This window comes from Molothrus aeneus, chromosome 4 (assembly GCF_037042795.1).
Source record: "Molothrus aeneus isolate 106 chromosome 4, BPBGC_Maene_1.0, whole genome shotgun sequence".
NCBI lineage: Eukaryota > Metazoa > Chordata > Aves > Passeriformes > Icteridae > Molothrus > Molothrus aeneus.
Window position 1 is genome coordinate 45,494,504 of NC_089649.1, and position 18,297 is coordinate 45,512,800.

Consider the following 18,297-nt stretch of genomic DNA (forward strand, 5'->3'; position numbering starts at 1 on the left):
TGTGCCCAGAACTGACCTGGCTTTGGCCGGGCTGTGTAGATCTATGCCCAAACATGACTGAGATCCAGAAAGTTGTTTTGCTGGAATACACTGAAAGAAAAACCCTGCAAATGTAATACAGACCATAAAGTACTTACACAACCACAAAATGAAGCAGTGGCTAGTAGGATTTTGCGGAATAACAGTTATGATATGGCATTTGTCTCTTAGCATGTCATGCATGTCATTGTTCCCTGCCTTTTTTCTGTGTTTTCTGTGGGTTGCTGGGCATAACAGACCCCATGCTGAGTAAATTGCCCAGTACCTTGACCCAGGGTAAATGCTGGTTAAGGAATTAAGAGTTGTATTTTCCCCACCAGCCCTGCCTAACCAAAAAGTTCTCCTTTGGCTTCAACTGTTTGGTTAATTGCAGAGGACTAACTTGTTAGGAGGAGGACCATGGATAAGGTAATTGGAAGTGATGGGATGAAATTTCAACTGTACATGTTTTCTTTGATGAGTTAAAGTAGGCATCAATTCTGTGTACTTTCTTTCAATTAAGGCTGTTAATTGTGGCATGTAGGTGAACCAAGATATATAGGCAGAGGTCATATTTTTTATTTGACTAACTGACATCACCACTAAAAGGTCATAGTAAAGGATTATGATGGAAACTCACACCTTGCTTTAGTGTAAATGACTGAAGGTGACTATATTAAAGGGAAGCAAGCATGTACTCATCTGGGTAACCTACCCTTAAGTACTTCATTTCATACTACCTGACAGAATCTATTTGCATGTTAATTTCATAGAAAGTTCATGAAACCAACCTGTTGTATGGCTGATGGATCAGTATACACCTGTGTTCTGTTGAGGTCTTGCATTTCTTCCTGCTTACAAAGCCTTTCAAACAGTAACTTTTTGCCTTCTTTTACTGTGTGCACTCTCTCTGTTAATAGTTTTTGGAAGTGGAGTATGGTGTTTTCAGAAGCACTTTTCTTAAGTGGAACAGGTGACACCTCTGTGGACAAAAGCAAAGTACGTGGTTAGAGTGCACAAGTCAATGAACTGCTGACACTGAAGTTTAGCACATGCTGGATTTTCCTAAAGCTGTTCTTCTGATCTGCTCTTTTGGCAGGCATTGCCTGGTGTTGTATAAGGGATCATTGTATAATGGAGAGTAGGAATGCAGCAGACCCTGTAAAAATCACTATATCTCACACTTCCAGTTTTGCCTAGCTACAGCCCTCTCCAAGAGGTACTTACATAATAGGCAATAAATGAAAGTCTGTTCAATCACACAGAGTGATTAAATACAGAGTTAGTACAGTTTGTGGTGGTGAACTAAATGGGTTGAATTAAAAAACATAATGTTCAGATCATTTCTCATCATCTCTTTGTAGATATCATTTTAGTATTAAAAATAGTGGTGAGCTCCTTAAAACTAAAATTTTGTTCCCCATTGTTTGATTTTATTTAGGGCCTGTCCGTTTTGCAGGAAGAAAAATAAGCTGCTGCCTTCCCCATATCAGATCACATGCCACGTATTTCTATCCTTCTCATCATTTTTCTCTCTCCATGGTTCTCTATTCTATCTTGTCTTTGACACAGCTGTCTTAACCTGTTTTCTTGTGTACAACACATTAGACAGGTTTACAGACCCAGTAGTGTAATATGAGGAAATCACATCCATGACTGCCTGTCCCTACTTTCCCTTAAGCAACATAATTGAGACATCTTGTTTTTTAAATACTATATTTTCTTTGCATATAATTCTTATAAATCAAGTAAGTTTTTCCTGATGTTTACCTCATTTATGCCAGGGATGAGGACTGAAATAAATAAATTGCAATTTTCCTTAAGCCTACATTTTTATCAGAACTCTTCTTTTGCTGATTGTTATGGGTGAGAGGAGAATGTTGATTTGGAGCTTGGTGTTAAGTTCTAGGATTATGGTTTTTTTAACTGTTTGAATACTGGATATATATCTGTCATCCAATTCAACATCAGTGTATAGATACTTTTAGAAGTCAGGGGCTCTTACCATCATTCCATGTTTTTCTCTTGGTACTCAAAGATCCCGTGTTTGCTGTAGCATCTCCCACTGAAACTTAGAAGAGAAGAACAAGGTGACTAAGCCTTTTGTCAAGATTGTCAAGGCACAGTCAGTCAGTCACACACCAAAAGGTTTTATATTACAAAAGCAAATACCCTAGGACAAGACACATTTATTTGGCAGATGCCTCAAGCAGATTAATAACTGAAGCTTCTTTTCTGAAAGATTATTGTTTTACTGGCCACTGCATCAGCATTCACAGATTACACAGTCCTTTTCCAGCATGCTAAAATGTAAAACAGCCAGGTTGGTTGTTGGTGTTGACATATCCCATTCATGGAGAGTAGAAACAAGCAGCAATATATTCAGTTTCTGTATTTGGAAGAAAATACATGTCTTGAGAATGTGATCTAGCACAAGACTGAGGCAGGGGAGAACTGTCATCCCACAGCTTTATGGCTGTCATTCTAGCTGCAACTAATGCACTACTGGGTGGTGCCCTTGGATACCACATTAGGGCTGGCTTAAGGCTGGTTCCAGCAGTTTCTGCTCAAGCCGTCCACCTGGCCTTTGCTGCAGAAATGGTTCAAGTCCTCAACTAACATTTGTGCTGTTGCAAACTATTTAACATATTGAGAACAATCCCAACTAGGTCTGCTTTACCTTAAGTCACTGAACCCTAAGTTGCAGAGGTTCAGTTACTTCTTCTATGAGAGCACCTAATCTGCCTGGAGCCAGGGGCAGGTGCCCCTGAGGTCTGAAGCAGTTGGCCAGTCACAAGAACCCTTACAGCAGACACAAGGTTAGCTGTGTGGTTCCTAGATCAGAGGATTTTTGATATGAAGATAGAGGCAAACTCTATTGTGAAAATTGAATCTGCTTTAGCAAAATTAATACAATTATTACAAGCACTCAAATAATCACTGTCCTGGATTTTTCTCTCTCTCCACTGTGGTGTGTATTGAATTAATATACTTTGAGGTTTTTGGAGTCCTTGCACTTGGCTTGATTGCTACTGATTTCTGCAGTTCCAAACAGTACGAGCTTGCAGCTGTCTATCCATCAGACTTTAGGTGCCTGCTGTATGACCTCTAAAACCTGCCCTGTGTTCTAGCACCATTTCACTGTATGTCACTTAGGCTTTCAAAAGCACGTTCTCCAATAACACTGAACACTTCAGTGCTTTCACTTTTTGCTAATATTCTCACTTCTACATGTCTCCATAGACCACCTGAGTTTCCTGAGTGTTCACCATGTGACCATGCAGATAGAGCTTCCCCAGTTATTTTCCCCTCCATTTCTGGCCACACATTTCACACCTACAGCATGGCTCAAACAGGCGATTTCAGAAAGTTCACTTGAAGCACTTTACCTCATCACTGAAGTTTTTAGTACCTGATAGGAGACTTGAGCTTTCACATCCCCAGCCTGAGGTTCCCAGGGGCTGCCTTCTTAAGATACAGTCAACTTCATCATAAAATCTCATTTTTCTCCTGGGATTTCCAAGATGCTCATTTTCTTTCTGCAGTGCACGGTATTCGTATTTTAGGTTCTTGTACTTTGTGCGACATTGTTTCCAGTCTCTGTCTATACCACGTTTCATTAATCTTCTGGCAATTTCCTCAAATATTTCTTTATTTCTTGTGGCCCCTTCAAGCATTTGTTGTATCTTTTCATCTGACCATATGTTTATCAGAGCCCTAACTTCATTATCACTCCAGTGTTTTCCTGCTCCAGTATCATTAACTGTTATAACTTTAAAGTGATTTTGTGCTTCTTCCAAGGGAATGTGATTGTCTGAAAATATAAATAAAAAAAACTTCACTGTAAATGCTATAAATGCATGCTAAATATAAATATGAAAGCATAATTGCAACTGATAATCAGCTAATGATTAATATTTTATATATTTTAATCTTTTATATCTTTATATTTTTAAATATTTTATAATTTTAATATCCATACACAATTGTTTTCTCTTAAGTATGCAAAATATGTAGCAAGTGGAATCTCTTGTTTCTCCAAGGCATCTAAAATTCAACATTTTGTTGCTATAATTGTGCCACTGTTGTTGTGAAATTAAAGACAGATGTATCCAAGTGTTACATGTAGAAAAGCAGTAATCATGAAGCTTTAAAGATCTCAGCATTGGTGAGAAGTGGTTTCAAATTAAAATGGCAATGTGCAAATGAAAAGGCTGCTTGGGATTCAACAGAAGAAAAAAAATCTTCAGACTTGAAAATAATCAGAAGTAGGCAGATACTGCTCATTAGATTATGTATAGAAGGCAAAATTGAACTACAGTATTAATACAAATTTTGCTCATGAAAGGAAAAGATCTATGAAACAAATATTTAAGTTTAATAAAGCTAGAATGGAATCAGAAGCAGAAAAGTTGAGCTGTGTTTACAGTAGAGATGTGATTGCTCCAGCTTTGGTACTGAAAATACAATGTGATTTATTTCATAATAAATGCATGAAAATTATTACTCACCTGTCCCAACCATCTGTTTTGCTACTGGCGTACAAGATCTGTCTTCTGAGGTAGTGCTTATAGAATCATCATCTATAGAAACACACAATTTTAAACAGACTTGGATTTAGACAAATAAATTGCTAGTATTATTGTCATCCTCTATAGGAAACACCTCTTTCCACCTTAAAGTGTCCTAAGCCCTCAGTTTAACCCATTAGGTTATAGACTTGAAGAATCACAGAATCATTGAATCATTGAGGATGGAAGCACTAATCATTTAGGACGGACTTAATATTGCCAAGTCCACCAATAAACCACATCCTTAAGTGTCACATCTACATGTCATTTAAATCCCTCCAGGGACAGTGACTCCACCACTGCTAAAGTCCAAGGTGACAGTTCTGCTGAGCTCCCTCCTTACTTCACCAAGAACTGAAAACACTGCCATTTTGTGACTGCTATTGCCAAGAGGCTCCAGCCACCACCTCTATTCACAAACACCAGGTCCAGTGAGTACCTCCCCTAGCTGGCTCCTTCACCAGCTGTGTCAGGAGTTGTCAGCCACACACTCCAGGAACCTTCCTAGGCTGTGTCCTTTGCTGTGTTGTATTTCCAGCAGACATCTGGTCAGCTGAAGTCCCCCCCAAGGGGCAGTGACTGTGAGACTTCTCCCAGCTGCTTGTGAAATATTTCAGCTGCCTCTTTGCCTAGGTTGGGTGGTCAAACACAGACTCCCACTAGAATACCTGCCTTGTTGCCTTCTCCTGATTCTTACCCATACATCCTCAACCCTGTTTGTCACCATCATGAGCTCTAGACTTTCAAAACACTCTCTAACCTACAGAGTATCCCACAGTCTCTCCTTTCTTGCCTCTCCGTTCTGCAGTTTATAGCCATCCATTGCAGCACTCCAGCTGTGCAAGTCATCCCTCTGCGTCTTCAAGATGGAAACTGATACAGTTTTCCTGCAACACAATGGCTTCCAGCTTGTCCTGTTTGTTGCCCATGCTGTCTGCACTGGTGTGGATGAACCACAGCTGGGCTTTTGGCCCCACCATCTTTTGGGAGTGAAAAGCTCTAATTTCTACATGGTCATTCTCAGGTGCTTCTGTGGTTTCTAACACATCAATAACCCCTGTATGTCTTTGCTGATCTCCATTCCCTGACTACTAAGACAGCAGATCAAAGGACCTCTCTACCCTTCTCACCCCTCAAACATTGGCATGTTGCCCCCAGGCTCTCTAGTTAAAGTCTGGTGTTATCTCTTCCCACCTGCAAATTTAGTTTAAAGCTCTTTCAACGAATTCTGCTAACTTCTGTGTTAAGATCCTTTTCCTCCCTTTGAGACAGGTGCCAACAAGTCTGGTGTCATGAAACCATGATTGAAAATTCCAGTATTTTCCCAGTGTCACCAAGCTTGGAGACAGATAGTGATCTTCCTGGCTTTTTCCCACATCATTCTTTGCAACTGGAAGAAGAGAAGGCTACTTGTGCTCTCGATCCTTTAACCAGTTGTTCAATGCCCTGAAGTCTCTTTTTATTTGCAACTTCATTGTTGCCTACTGAGAAATTATTGAAATTGTCTATGAACATCAAAACCCTGCTTTGCTGATTCTATGTTCATTTGCTCATGCTTGAACTATTCTGAGGCTGAAGTTCAGTTTTGTGTGGACTTACATTTTGGATTGGGAGGAAGAGAAAGATTCGTTTTGATTGTTTGCTAGGGGATGTCATAGACTAATTATGTTCAATACCAGTTTTAGTAAAGAGCAGAACTAAATATTCCTTTTATGTTTTGAACAGCTGAGTGCTTACTTAGTCTCTGTCAGAAATAAAGATTCTTTGTAAATAAGCATGTTCATTTGATGTGCTTTCTATAATGGTAGTTGCCAATATATGCACAAACTAGTACTTGTAATTCATATTTGCTCTATAACTTGTTTTCTCTTCAGTCATTTGGCAAGCACTTGTTTTTCATAAGCTGTGTGCAAGCATGTATTTTGTACCGTGGAAAACTTGGAAATCATACTCTCATCAGCATGTGTATGTGATTTACTTGGGATACTAGAAAAATGTGGGTTTTCTCATAAACAGGCACCCTATAACTCTTGAGAAAATTCTTGCATCTTCCTTAACACTTGCAGCTGTTGGAAATGGGCTAAAACAGAGCTGTAGGTCTACTCCTAGGCTCCTGAGAGATTCCTTTTTTTTTTCAAACTGTTAACCACCCTCCCCATGGCTTCCATTTCTGTGCTCATTCTCTCAAACATACTGGCTCTCTGGTCTCTTCCTGTCTTTGGCAGTGACACTTGTGTAGTGCTGACTTGCATGATTACTGTGTTCAGTTGGATATTACATGATAAGGAGTTTCTATGTATGAGGCAGTCAGTTGAGCTGCATGACATTTTATTCTTCACTTTGCATTCATGTGACCTTGCTATGTCTCAACTTTCAGGGTCACAGATTTACTTTATCCTCAGTGTCACTTGTGTTCCTGTGTGTCATTGTTATGATGGCATTGCTCTGATGTTGTCCTCAGTGTCACAGTCACTACAGTTAGTTGTCTTTCGCGATCAAGATCAGCCAATGCAAACAGTTGTAAAGGGTGTCTAGCATAGGATGTCTCAACATCCAAACTACAGATAACATTACTGTTGAAAAGGAAGCTCTTGCCTGGAATATGCCTGATGCATACAATAGAAATATTCTTATGGTAGAAACTTTCAGTGTCAAAGGCCAAAGAATTGCTGTTCACACAATCACTAAAATTGGTTTTTTTTCTATTAACTTCTGCGTACAAACAGCATTACTGTAACGAATATTTTGATCCAGGGTGTCAGGCCACTCTATTTCAATGCTATCATTATTTCCTCTGATGTCTTTTTTTCATGATCATCTATGGTCTTAGGCTCATTTATTCCAGAATATTAATATCCCTACTGTGTTCTAATGTTAAATTTTAACATTTTAAACAAATCTTCTCCTGATCACTTATCATTGAATATATGACTTCTACATATTGCTGAGGTGCTGATTTCAGTTTTATATTTAAAATAGTTCAGAATATATATATGGAAATTGCTTGCTAGTAAATCATCTGATACTAAATGCAGTCATTAAGTAGTTTGAAAATACAGACAATGTATAAAATATTCTGATTTTCTGAGACAGCCATTTACCTTTCCATTTTATCCTCTCTAGCAACTGTGTAAGAGAAACCATAGTTGTGTCACAATCAGTTGCAGACTACTCATACTCATCATAAAAAAGAGCATGTTGTCTGGGAAAATAAGATTTTGTTATAATTATGGGAAGGGGAAATAAGTGTTCATACATTTCTGCACTATGAAATCAAACAAAACCCATAATTTATCATAACCTAGAGGTAAAACAAGTGTAATTTGCTGGAATAACATATGAACCTTTGGAATCTGCAATGCCAGTAAAGTAGAATGTCCTGTTAAAACTATCATGACAAAGTCCTGACCTACCTATATCAATTGTCTCCTTCTTTATTTGTGTAGCTTCCAGAGCTGCTAGGGTGGAGTTGGCTAATTCCCCCTCATCTTCAAGGATTTCTGTAAAAAATAATCATTTGCAGAGTTCTTATTAACTAAATACATCTTGAGTGATGTCTTGAGAATCAACTACTCAGAATGCTGCTGCTAACTTCTGTTAAAGATTTCCTCTCTTAATACATTAAAGCTGCCATTTATCTGCAGTAATAGGCTTAAGAACAGAGTGTTCCTGCTTATTAAGTAAATCCAGAACATCACATAACAGCTGCAGTGTATGTTTATGGGTTACGTTTGCAAACTCTTAAGTTATTTTAACCTGGATCAGAATTTGTAGAATGGTTCACTGATGGTGGGTGTAAGATATCTAGTTGCTGATAAGTGTTCCTGCAGCAGAACAGGCAAGACAGTGACTTGCATAAAGAGTGCACTATATACTGAAATTATTGAAAGACTCCCAAGTGACTGATGCAAAGAGTGTTTGAATTAGCCCCAAAAAGGAGCAAGGGACCCTGACACATCAGGGTGCTGTGCTTAGACAATTGATCTGTAAGGCTGCTTCCGTGATGGAGACAATCTCTGCTGCTGCAGCTTGCAGGGGTTTACATCACACAGCTGGGTGACAGAGGTGTCCCTGGGCTCCCCTCTATGGGGAGGAGATCTCCACTCCTCTTCCATTGGCCCACTGGTGTTAAGGGAAAATTCCACCCCTCTGCCCTAGGACAGAGGTATGGGCAGGTGGATGATGCAACTGGTCTTGCTGATCCTCGCTTCCCAGTGAGGACACTGCTCTACAGAGATTAAACGGTGAAGGCCACATCATGGATCAATGACAGCAATTTTCTGGCTCCCAGCCTGTTCTCAGTCCAGTCAAGAATATTGGCCCTAAACATTGAGCAATAAAGTTTAATCTAGAGCCATTTTATTAAAAATTACCCCCAGATCAATACAGCTTTGTTTGCATCAGATGTTCTTTATGATGAGACTAGCATCACATGCTTTTTTTTTTTTTTTTTTTTTGTGAGCCAAGAATGTGGGTAGGGAGCCTGGCTTTTTTTCTAAGGCACCTTTCAGAGTTTTGGAGGGAGGGCACAAAAAGAGTAAGACCGAGCCAAACAGAACAAGCCATCAACAGTTTTTGGCATGGATAAAACACAGTGGCTCCATCTGAATTGTTAGTGAAGCTATAGACAGTTGCCAGCAAATATGCTTAATCTCTACTTTGTGTTTGAAGCACTGCTCACAAGGCCACCCGAGCAATGCTGTCACAGTCTTTCCTTTCACCCACTCAGACTGATACAAGCTCTGTTCTCTTTTGGCATTCTGTCAGCATCACTAATTATCTTGTTTTCTGGCTCATGAGGCAAGATTAGTAATTTGTCTCCTAATCCTTACTCTCATGTGTGTCTTGAATAGTTTAAAAGGGAATTGGGATATGTTAAAACTAGGGAAAGTTTTTAGCCTGTGGCTTATGTTTACGCTCCAACAGCTTGCAAAGTTGCTGCTCTGTCACACAGATCTATGAGAGTGGATACAGAAATCTGTGGGTGCTCAGTTAAGAGTGTATGTCTGCAGCCCAAATATGCCTAGGCTAAGGCAGTGAATAATCAAGAACTTTGGGGTTTGCACTTCTCTGAAACACTGCCTAACACTAGCCTGGGGCATATGTATGTAAACATTATCTTTTGACTTTATATCTGTACATTTTAAAATTCCTTGCACACAGCAGCAAGTGTTCAAGCCAGTGTTAAGTGCCTGAGTATGTACCAACTTAAAATCTTAACTTTAAACAACAGGTTTTTAAAAAGCCCTTGCTTAGGAATGTATTTTGGAAGTGTCGCTACATCAAATTTGTTCTGAGAGGGACATATAGTAAAGTGTAGGGGGTATCAAAAATCCTAAGAAAATAAAGATAAGGAAAGGAATTTGTTTGACATAAAATACTTGTTGTAGGTATTTTTAAGAACATCAGGCTAGCAGTATTTCTTAGAAACCTGTTTTCATCTCCACTATTGTTCCCTAGCACTTCAAATTTAATTAAACACCTATACATACACTCTGTGGTCATACTGCTAAGTCTGACACACGTGGAATGTACATGGAGTTTGGATTGACAAGACTGCATAGATGAAAGTAATTGGCTCGTCTGAACAGATTTGTTACTTTTAGTAACAACTAAAAGTGATCCCAGAAATTGAAAACATCAGTGAAAATGACTAAATAAGGTTTTATTTGCAGATCGATTCAATGTGGGGTATGTTTTACCAAAAGAGAGAGCAATCTGCAGTGTCCCTAGCCTATCACAGGAGGCTTTAGCTGAAAACCCATAGGCTGGAGACTGTTGTGGTCCTTCTGCTCCCCCAGCTGGGCAGTGCTGACAGCAGTGTGTCAGGAGCTAGGACAGGCTGCGCAAGGAGCTGTGAGGGTTTATTTACCTTTGTCTTCTCCTTCTCAGGTGGGCATTTGCTGCTCTTTGAGTAACAAATTCATATGGGCAGAGGAGAAAAACAATACCATGGCACATTAAATAACTAATTGCTCTCCTGAAATCGGTGTATTTGTCTTTTGACTAACACCACCTTAGTATTTTTCTTACTAGAGTATGGCAAACGCAAATGGGCTGTTTATAAACACTGGCAGAGGTGACACTGTTACTGTGGCTCCTAACTCAGATTCACCTGTAAGATCATGAGAAGCACGTGCACTCTGAAGCAGCTCCTGCATCTTCTGTGCATTTACACAGCAGCAGTTGCCAGAAGGCAATGCCTGCCCAGGCTAACTCATATATATGTGTATGTATATGGGCAAGTGCATATACAGCTCTGGCTGCAGAGTACATTAACTGATAAGGAAGATACCCAGATATGAGTTTAACAGAATTTCTAAATTCTCATTTATGCCAAATGGAATTTTTTTACAATTTTTTTTTCAAGGCACACAAATACCTATAAATTTAATAATTCCATGCCTGTTGAGAAACACTTTTCTGAAAAAGTTCTGTTGAATATGCAGAAGCTTTTTAAAAAAGTGACATCCTAAATGCTAATGATTGTGAGACATTACTCATATCAAACAATCAATGCCTTTTCACTATTTATCAGCGTGCATATTTCTACATACAGAGCTACATACAATCTCTTTACTTACCAGTTTCTCACTTCAAAATTACTTGGACTGTCTAGGAAAGGCATGTACCACAATTAGTGAACAAAAAATCTCCATGATGTTGTAACATAAAAAGTGTGCATCTTTTCTCTGTTTTATGCAATACCTATTTATGTCACCATTAAAAAAATTAAAGACTAGGTGTATTTTACCATCTGCAAAAAAATTATTTGAGTGTGTATTGTTTGTTTTGGAATGAGGGAAAGAATTTTGCAAACTGAACTCGTTTGTTGGTTTTGCCTTGGAGTGTGGTTTTGCATTCCCCCACAGAAGTTTGAAAAATAGTCTTAAGAGTGGAAATGCTGAGCTACAGACACTTTTGAACCACTTGCTATTTTAATTTTTCCCCACAAAATCATACTTCATTTACAATTACCCAGAAACAAAGAAACTATGAAATTAAAATACACATATTTGAAAAGGGAGATGGTAACCAAGGTAAACTACAGATATCTTTACACCTACACTTATCTTAAATGACAGAAATTTGTACTCAGGATTTTACTAGGAATATTTCTTTAACTTCATTTTAAATAGCTTGTTTGGAAGAGTGCAGTCCAAGTTACAATTTTATGTAGCACCAGTAAGTTGAAAACTGCCAGACAGTTAAGGAGCACTGCTGAATCATTACATTATTACAGTGTCTTACTACTGTCCATGTGTGTGTAGTAATTGTACTTGTCAATGGGTAGAAATTGAATTAAATATATTTTTAAGCAGTCTTAACTGGATGCCACAAAATGCTGTTTATTTCTTTCATATTTGTCTCTCTGAAAATGAGGTCCCTATTGGCAATGCACTTTTCATAACAACCTCTTTTTCTCCATGGAATGCATCAAGTGCCCATGGTGAGCTGGTAAAAGGTCGCTTATTTGTTAGTAAATTTAAATTTAATAATGTAATTGCTATTGAATGAAAAAAGCCAAAAATGTTAATCTCTGGTATACCTTAAATTACAATTATCTCTTTACTTACTTGTCATATTTGTTTCTTTGGTTATATGCAGAGCTGCCCGATTCTCTGGAGTAGTGTTTACAGTAACATCATCTGTCAGAAGATTTTTAATTTGATATTAAAATCTTACAAGTTTACATTAGATCATTTAAAATTCTGTAAGACTACTCCTTAATGCTTAATTTAGACCATGTTCTGCCTCACACTGCTGAAAGAGAACATGAGGTGCTCTGTTGTGGACAATGAAACTTGTCAGCCTGAGAGACTTTCATGTGTCTCCAGCTGAATGTTAAACTTCTGCTTCCCCTGAAATTTATGTTTTCAGATGTAAACCATAATATTTCTTTGTAAAGAGCAGAGCATATGACCTTCATATTCAGTGAGACTCCTTAATGAAGTTTTCATCCCCTGCCATGAGCATTTACACAATTATATCCTGATCACGTATTGTGAAAAAGAGATGCTGAATTAGTTCATGCCCAGGAGACTGAAAAATTCTAATCCTTGGGAATAACATAGTTTAAGTAAATGTACTGCAGTGCAGTAGGACATTGTACTCAACTTGCTTCAACTTGTTTCTTCTCTACATTCTGCGTCACAAGTCTCTGAAATGATTATTTACAGAACTGATTTTATCAAATTTAGCAAGCCATTGTAAATGTGTACGCAAGTACGTGATGGTTATCTCTATGACATTATCTCTTGCTTTTAAGTTTTTTAGGTCTCTGAATTTTCTACCAGTAATTACAATTTGGGCCTATTTTAGGAATTAATTTTAATTTACTAAATTTAGGTGTTTATATAAAATAGAAGACTTTTGAGATTACCTGAATCAGAAACTTTCTTTATATCTGCAACCTGTAGGTCTTCTGATGTATTACTAGCAGAGTCCTCTTCACCTGTGTCTCCAGGCATTTCTGTGTAAATAATGCTAAATTAATTACAGCACCAAATTTTTATATTTTATAAGATCAACTGTGGTGTATCGAATTAAAAAGTCCATCCAGCCTCGGATGCTCCTTACTTCAGCAGGCAAAGTAGATGCATTAGCAAAACATGTAGAAATGGCAAGTGAAAAGTGAATCTTCCCCCAAAATGTTCTCACAGTTTTCAGCCAGACTGTCTTTGTGTAATATTTTTCTTGACTTCTCCCATTACTTTACTAACTCCTAGTCTTACATTTGGCCAACATAGTATCATCCCCTCACCTCACCTAAAAGTTTAATGTTTAATTCTGTTCTTAAACAACAAGCATGTTTCTGGTTGTACATACGAATAAAAATGTTTTAACTTTTGGGTAGTGTAGGTTCATCAGTCTACTCTAATTCTGCATTGATCATCTATTACCATTGTCAATAACCACCCAAAACCAAAGGCAGGCTCTGCCAGCATTCTTAGTGCTGTCCCTTTTGCTATTTTCACTGTTGTCTCACCAGTTTTGGGAGACTTGCTCCAAAGGCCAATCAAACTCATAAGAGAAAGACAATTTAGATGTTAATTTTTTTAACCAGTGTCTGTTACTACAGATTTCTTTTGCTCAATGTCTTAATTTTTCCAGTAACAGAGTCTGACTATCTCTCTGATCCATTTCTTATCTAAACTGAAAACAATCTCTTCTGACATGACTCTGACTGGAATTGTCTCTCTGTATTATTTTATCCTATGTCTTCATATTTTTTTCTCCTTTTGCTTCTCAGTTCTATTAAAAAAGTACAGGGAAATCACTCAATCTGAAATATACCTTTTAACAAAATACAAAACTACTGGACAAAATAGTAAATTTCTATTCCATGTTTTTCCACACCAGCCAATCGGTTAATCTCTCTGTTTGCACTTTTTGAGTTTTTTTATGGTCTCTCTAGTGCTGGAAAACTAAAAATTTTAAGTGATATGTGGGTAGTTCAAGTACTTACCTACGGAATCCTTTTCTGATTTTGCTTCCGTCCATTCTGGAGGCCTCTCACTTTCATCATTATCTGATTTACTTGCTTGTTCCATTGTGCAGTGCCCCAGAATAGCATCCAGTTCATTAAAAAATTTCATACTTTTACTTGTACTCCCTGAGTCTTGGGCACTTTTTACACTCTTGTATTCATGTTTCAGATTTTTGTATTTTGTCCTGCACTGCTTCCAGTCCCTGTCAATTCCAAACTTTTGCAGTCTAGCAGCAACCTGCTCAAATATTCTTTTATTCCTCACTGTCCCCTCCAGTTGTTGCTGGATATTTTTGTCTGACCATATGCGTATCAAAGCTCTGACTTCATTAACAGTCCAGTGTTTTCCTCCTTCATTTGCCACTGTAGGAATGAAAGCCGCTGGTTTGGAAGCCGCTACTGCTGACCCTGGATTACCTGCATTGTGTGGGGGAGAGGAGAGACACAGAGATTTGTTACCTGCATTGGTGGTTGGGGTGGGGAAGGGACAGAGAGAATGGGAATGAAGAACACTGTTTAAAGACAGAGCAGAGGTGACATTAAAATCAAGCTATTGGTTATTAATTTGTCAGCATTTTTGTTAATTCTGATATCATTTTTGCTTTCACTTGAAGACATATATTAAGATAGCACATGTACATTTAATTAATCTAAGAGGAACATTTCTTTCTTCTGTGTCCTAATACACTACATTTTTACCTGTAAGACCTTTGGGTACAACTGATGAGCTGCTTTGTCCTTCAGACATTAAAGAGAAGAGAACTGTTGGGAAGATGGGATGTGCTGCATGAGCACAATAATAAATTGGCCCCAAGTCATTGACACCAGCATCCAGACTTAACTTTCTGCATTCATGCCATACTTTAGTTTGTACACACATGGAGAGATTTAACCTGGGTAAGGATATAAAGAATCTGATCCTTCTTTCTTAACAAAGCACCCAAGTTGTGGGGAGCAGAGGAATGGAGACTTTTGCTTAAGTAAAACATCAGTGTGCTAGAACCCAGTTCTTATGGCACAGAACCTGCACCTTTCTCAGGGCAGATCAATCAAAAATATTTGGGGTTTTTTGGTAAAAATCAGTGTGAGTTGTCTTACTCTGCATAACTAAGATATTTTTCCATTTTCTTCAGTCTACTTTATTTTTTAACATTATGAGGCCATCCATGCAATAACTTAAAACACTGAAATATTATATATTTTAGTTTTCTAATGTTTCTTTGTTTCTAGTTTTGAATTTGCTTTAAGACTTTGTTTTGGTTATAAGATTAGTTTGGAAAGGGTTTTCTCATGCATTTTCTAAAGCTTTGAAAAAATGACTAAAAAACCCCAAATAAACAAACCCAAAACCATTTCCAGGGCATGATCAAATGAAGCAGCATGAAAATGCACAGTAACTGACAGGTTTTTACAGTCATACTGCAGTGATGCCTTTGTCAGTCTCTTTTTCTGGAAGAGCAAACCAGATTATAGGGGTTTGATACTTTATAGCCACTGAGATGTGTGTGATGACAATAGTATTGGAGCCTTGATTGTGCACAGAGCTTTAGTGGAGAACAGTTATAATAACGTGTTTGGGGACAAACTTGTCCTAGATAAAGCCATTCTTTACTAGTCTCCATAATTCATTCTAGTTGTCAATAAGTTATTCTAACAGATTTTTTTTCCTTATAGTCCTGGGTTAATCAGGACTCTGCAGCAGCCAGCTCATAGGCAGTGTAGTTGAGAAGAATAATTGTCAGGTGGCACATCAATTATGCTTTCTCCATTTCTTTCTGAGGGAGTGAAAGAAAATGCTGATTTACTGGTGAATCAAACCATAGGAACTGCCACAGATGATAACTGCTGACATCAGATAGGCCAGGGAGGAAAGGCCTAGGGAAGATGGGAAGAAGAGAGGATGAAGAGTCCAAGGAGGTGCTCTCTACACTTCCCAGTCAAAGCCATAGAGCACGAGGGCATCTGGGAGGAATAAAGTTTCTCTGCTCTTTGTATAGACCAGTATTTCTCACTAGTCAGTACATTTCCAACTGAGCTCACTTTTGGTTGTGGATATTAGTTCAAACGAGTTCTGGTGACTTGGTGTATTGCTTGCTTATTCTGCTGTGTGTAGAGTGAAAGATGGTGGGTTATTTCTCATTCCATTTAAAAAACATTTTGATTCAAAATACCCTGCCTACAAGTACTGCTTTGAAACAAAGTTGTTATGGTCAGTGCAAAAATTTTCCTAATATCTTAAGAGCATTTTAATCCTAACTTGTTTTTAAAAAATGTTTAAGCAGGATATACATTATTTTTTATATGAAAGATGCATTTATTCCATATTTAATCTTTTTCTAAACTTCCTCAAACCTGAGAAATCTGCTGAAATAAAACCAAAATATTAGGCATTATAGATACAAAGGGGTCGACGTTTTTCTTTCAGTGGTTTCTGAGAGTGCCTGAATCTTACAGACTAGAGGAGGTACTGGGGGAGGGCATTTAAGTACTAGTACATACTTGAGAGCCCATGCAATTGAAGTTATTTTGCTGATTTTGTGAAAGCAGCTTCCTCAGAATTGAAGATTTTTCTGCTTGGCAGTGTGTTGAGCACTGAGAAATAAAAACATGTTCCTGTAAAATTTGATTCAGATACTTTCTGCATGTTTTGTTTGTATGCATGAAGTATTTTATATGTGCATAAATTCCATGTGACATTCTGGTCTCTTCCTTAATTTCTTTCTATGCCAGGCAGGAGGAGTGTAATGTGTAACATAATAGCCATAGCCTTAGCCTATGCATTTTTTTCTTCCTAAATATGGCATCTTGCAGATTTTGTAACGGAAGCTGTTCTAACTGGGCTGGAATGTATACTAAGGCATAGAGGGTATAGAAAGAACATGTGGGAAATTCAGGACAGCTGCTGTTCATCCACGCAATGAATCAGCACATCAATTGCTTAAATCTGCCTAAAATATGTTTGTTTCTCCATTTCCTGTAGCTTCCCCTTGAAGGGGCTCACACCTAGGATGTTCTTCCTCTTTCTGTCTTGCCAGATTTATGCCCTTGCTTTGGAAATTTGTTGAGCAAAACTACTAGAATAGGACATTTTCCAAATGTTGGAAATGGTTGGTTGGACTAAAGCATTGCTGACCACTCCTTGCTTGGAGAGCTGATTTTGAAGATATGCTGGAGACCTCAGCAAGTCTGGATTGCTCTGCATCTCTCTCCTGGCGCAGGCCACTCACTCATGCTGCTTTAAGCATCCATGATTTAAGAAAATGAGCTAGGGAAAAGCCACAAGCTGACATGGGTATCCTCTCTACTTTGGCATACTTTCCACTGGCATTTAACAAAATGACTGAGGTTAATGCAGTTTATCATGATTAAGCTATAGCATGGGATGTGTTTTGCATGCAGATGGGGGTCATGCAGGTGTTACATCATATACAGTGGTCAGTGTCTAGTGATGCACAACACTGCTGAGTGCCAGCTCTGGCAAGGAGGTGGTGCCAGAGCGTGGCTGCATTAAAGCTATACTGATCAGAAATAGAATGACAGTGCTTTCAAGCTATCAGGAAGTGCTCTGACACCCATGCTGCTTTTTAGTTTTTGATCTCTCTGTACCATCATACTATACCTAGTTGAACTGGTCTGGCATGAGATATAAAAAGTAGTGGATCTCCTGGAGCATCCTCATCATCTTCTAGAGAAACTGGTATTTCACCTGGGAAGGAAAGAGGTTTTAGATAAAAAATAGGTACGGACTAAATTAGCAGTTTAAATTTAAATGTCCATACACTATAAGAAGATCTTTAACTTGGAAGTGTCGACACTTAATTTGTAGTTAAATTAAATTTTAAATTAATTTAGCTGTCCCTATGAGTTATAGGAGGCAAATCATTTTATGTCTTGTATATGAAGCCTGTTTGAAATGCTTTTAAAAATTTTGGTTGAAACTAACTTGATTCTAGTGACTTCTATGCTCTTCTGACTCAGTATTCAGGGTAAATAATAATGTAAAGTAAGAGACATACAAATAAAGGCAGACTTTACACACATATTCATAAAATCACAAATCCATTTATGTAACAAAATTAAATTCCTAGAAGAGTGTGAAGAAAATCAGGATGTTCTGCAAAGAGCTCTGGAAATCAATGGAATTCATTAACAGTATGGGGAGAGGACCTATATTCATTGTGACTTGACAGCAGGCATATTTGTAGCTGACACGATTAA

The 18,297-nt window shown here is 38.1% G+C and overlaps 2 protein-coding genes across 4 annotated transcripts in view; one reads left to right on the plus strand and one right to left on the minus strand.

The window, feature by feature from the left end:
- The window catches only part of PAICS (phosphoribosylaminoimidazole carboxylase and phosphoribosylaminoimidazolesuccinocarboxamide synthase), a 41,274-nt gene that overhangs the window by 18,609 nt on the left and 4,368 nt on the right, over nt 1–18,297 (minus strand). The window contains exons 2-10 of one of the 3 annotated variants that reach the window (XM_066548403.1): nt 17,699–17,785; nt 14,059–14,496; nt 12,973–13,062; nt 12,167–12,238; nt 8,003–8,089; nt 4,530–4,601; nt 3,431–3,832; nt 2,024–2,089; nt 810–1,000 (exon numbers count right to left, since the gene is read on the minus strand). In XM_066548403.1, coding sequence (XP_066404500.1) covers nt 810–1,000; nt 2,024–2,089; nt 3,431–3,832; nt 4,530–4,601; nt 8,003–8,089; nt 12,167–12,238; nt 12,973–13,062; nt 14,059–14,496; nt 17,699–17,785 — 1,505 coding nt within the window. The remainder of the gene's footprint in view (nt 1–809; nt 1,001–2,023; nt 2,090–3,430; nt 3,833–4,529; nt 4,602–8,002; nt 8,090–12,166; nt 12,239–12,972; nt 13,063–14,058; nt 14,497–17,698; nt 17,786–18,297) is intronic. The other 2 variants (XM_066548404.1, XM_066548405.1) reach the window with 2 other exon arrangements.
- Nucleotides 1–18,297, plus strand: part of PPAT (phosphoribosyl pyrophosphate amidotransferase) — a 43,116-nt gene that overhangs the window by 7,964 nt on the left and 16,855 nt on the right. The window lies entirely within an intron of this gene.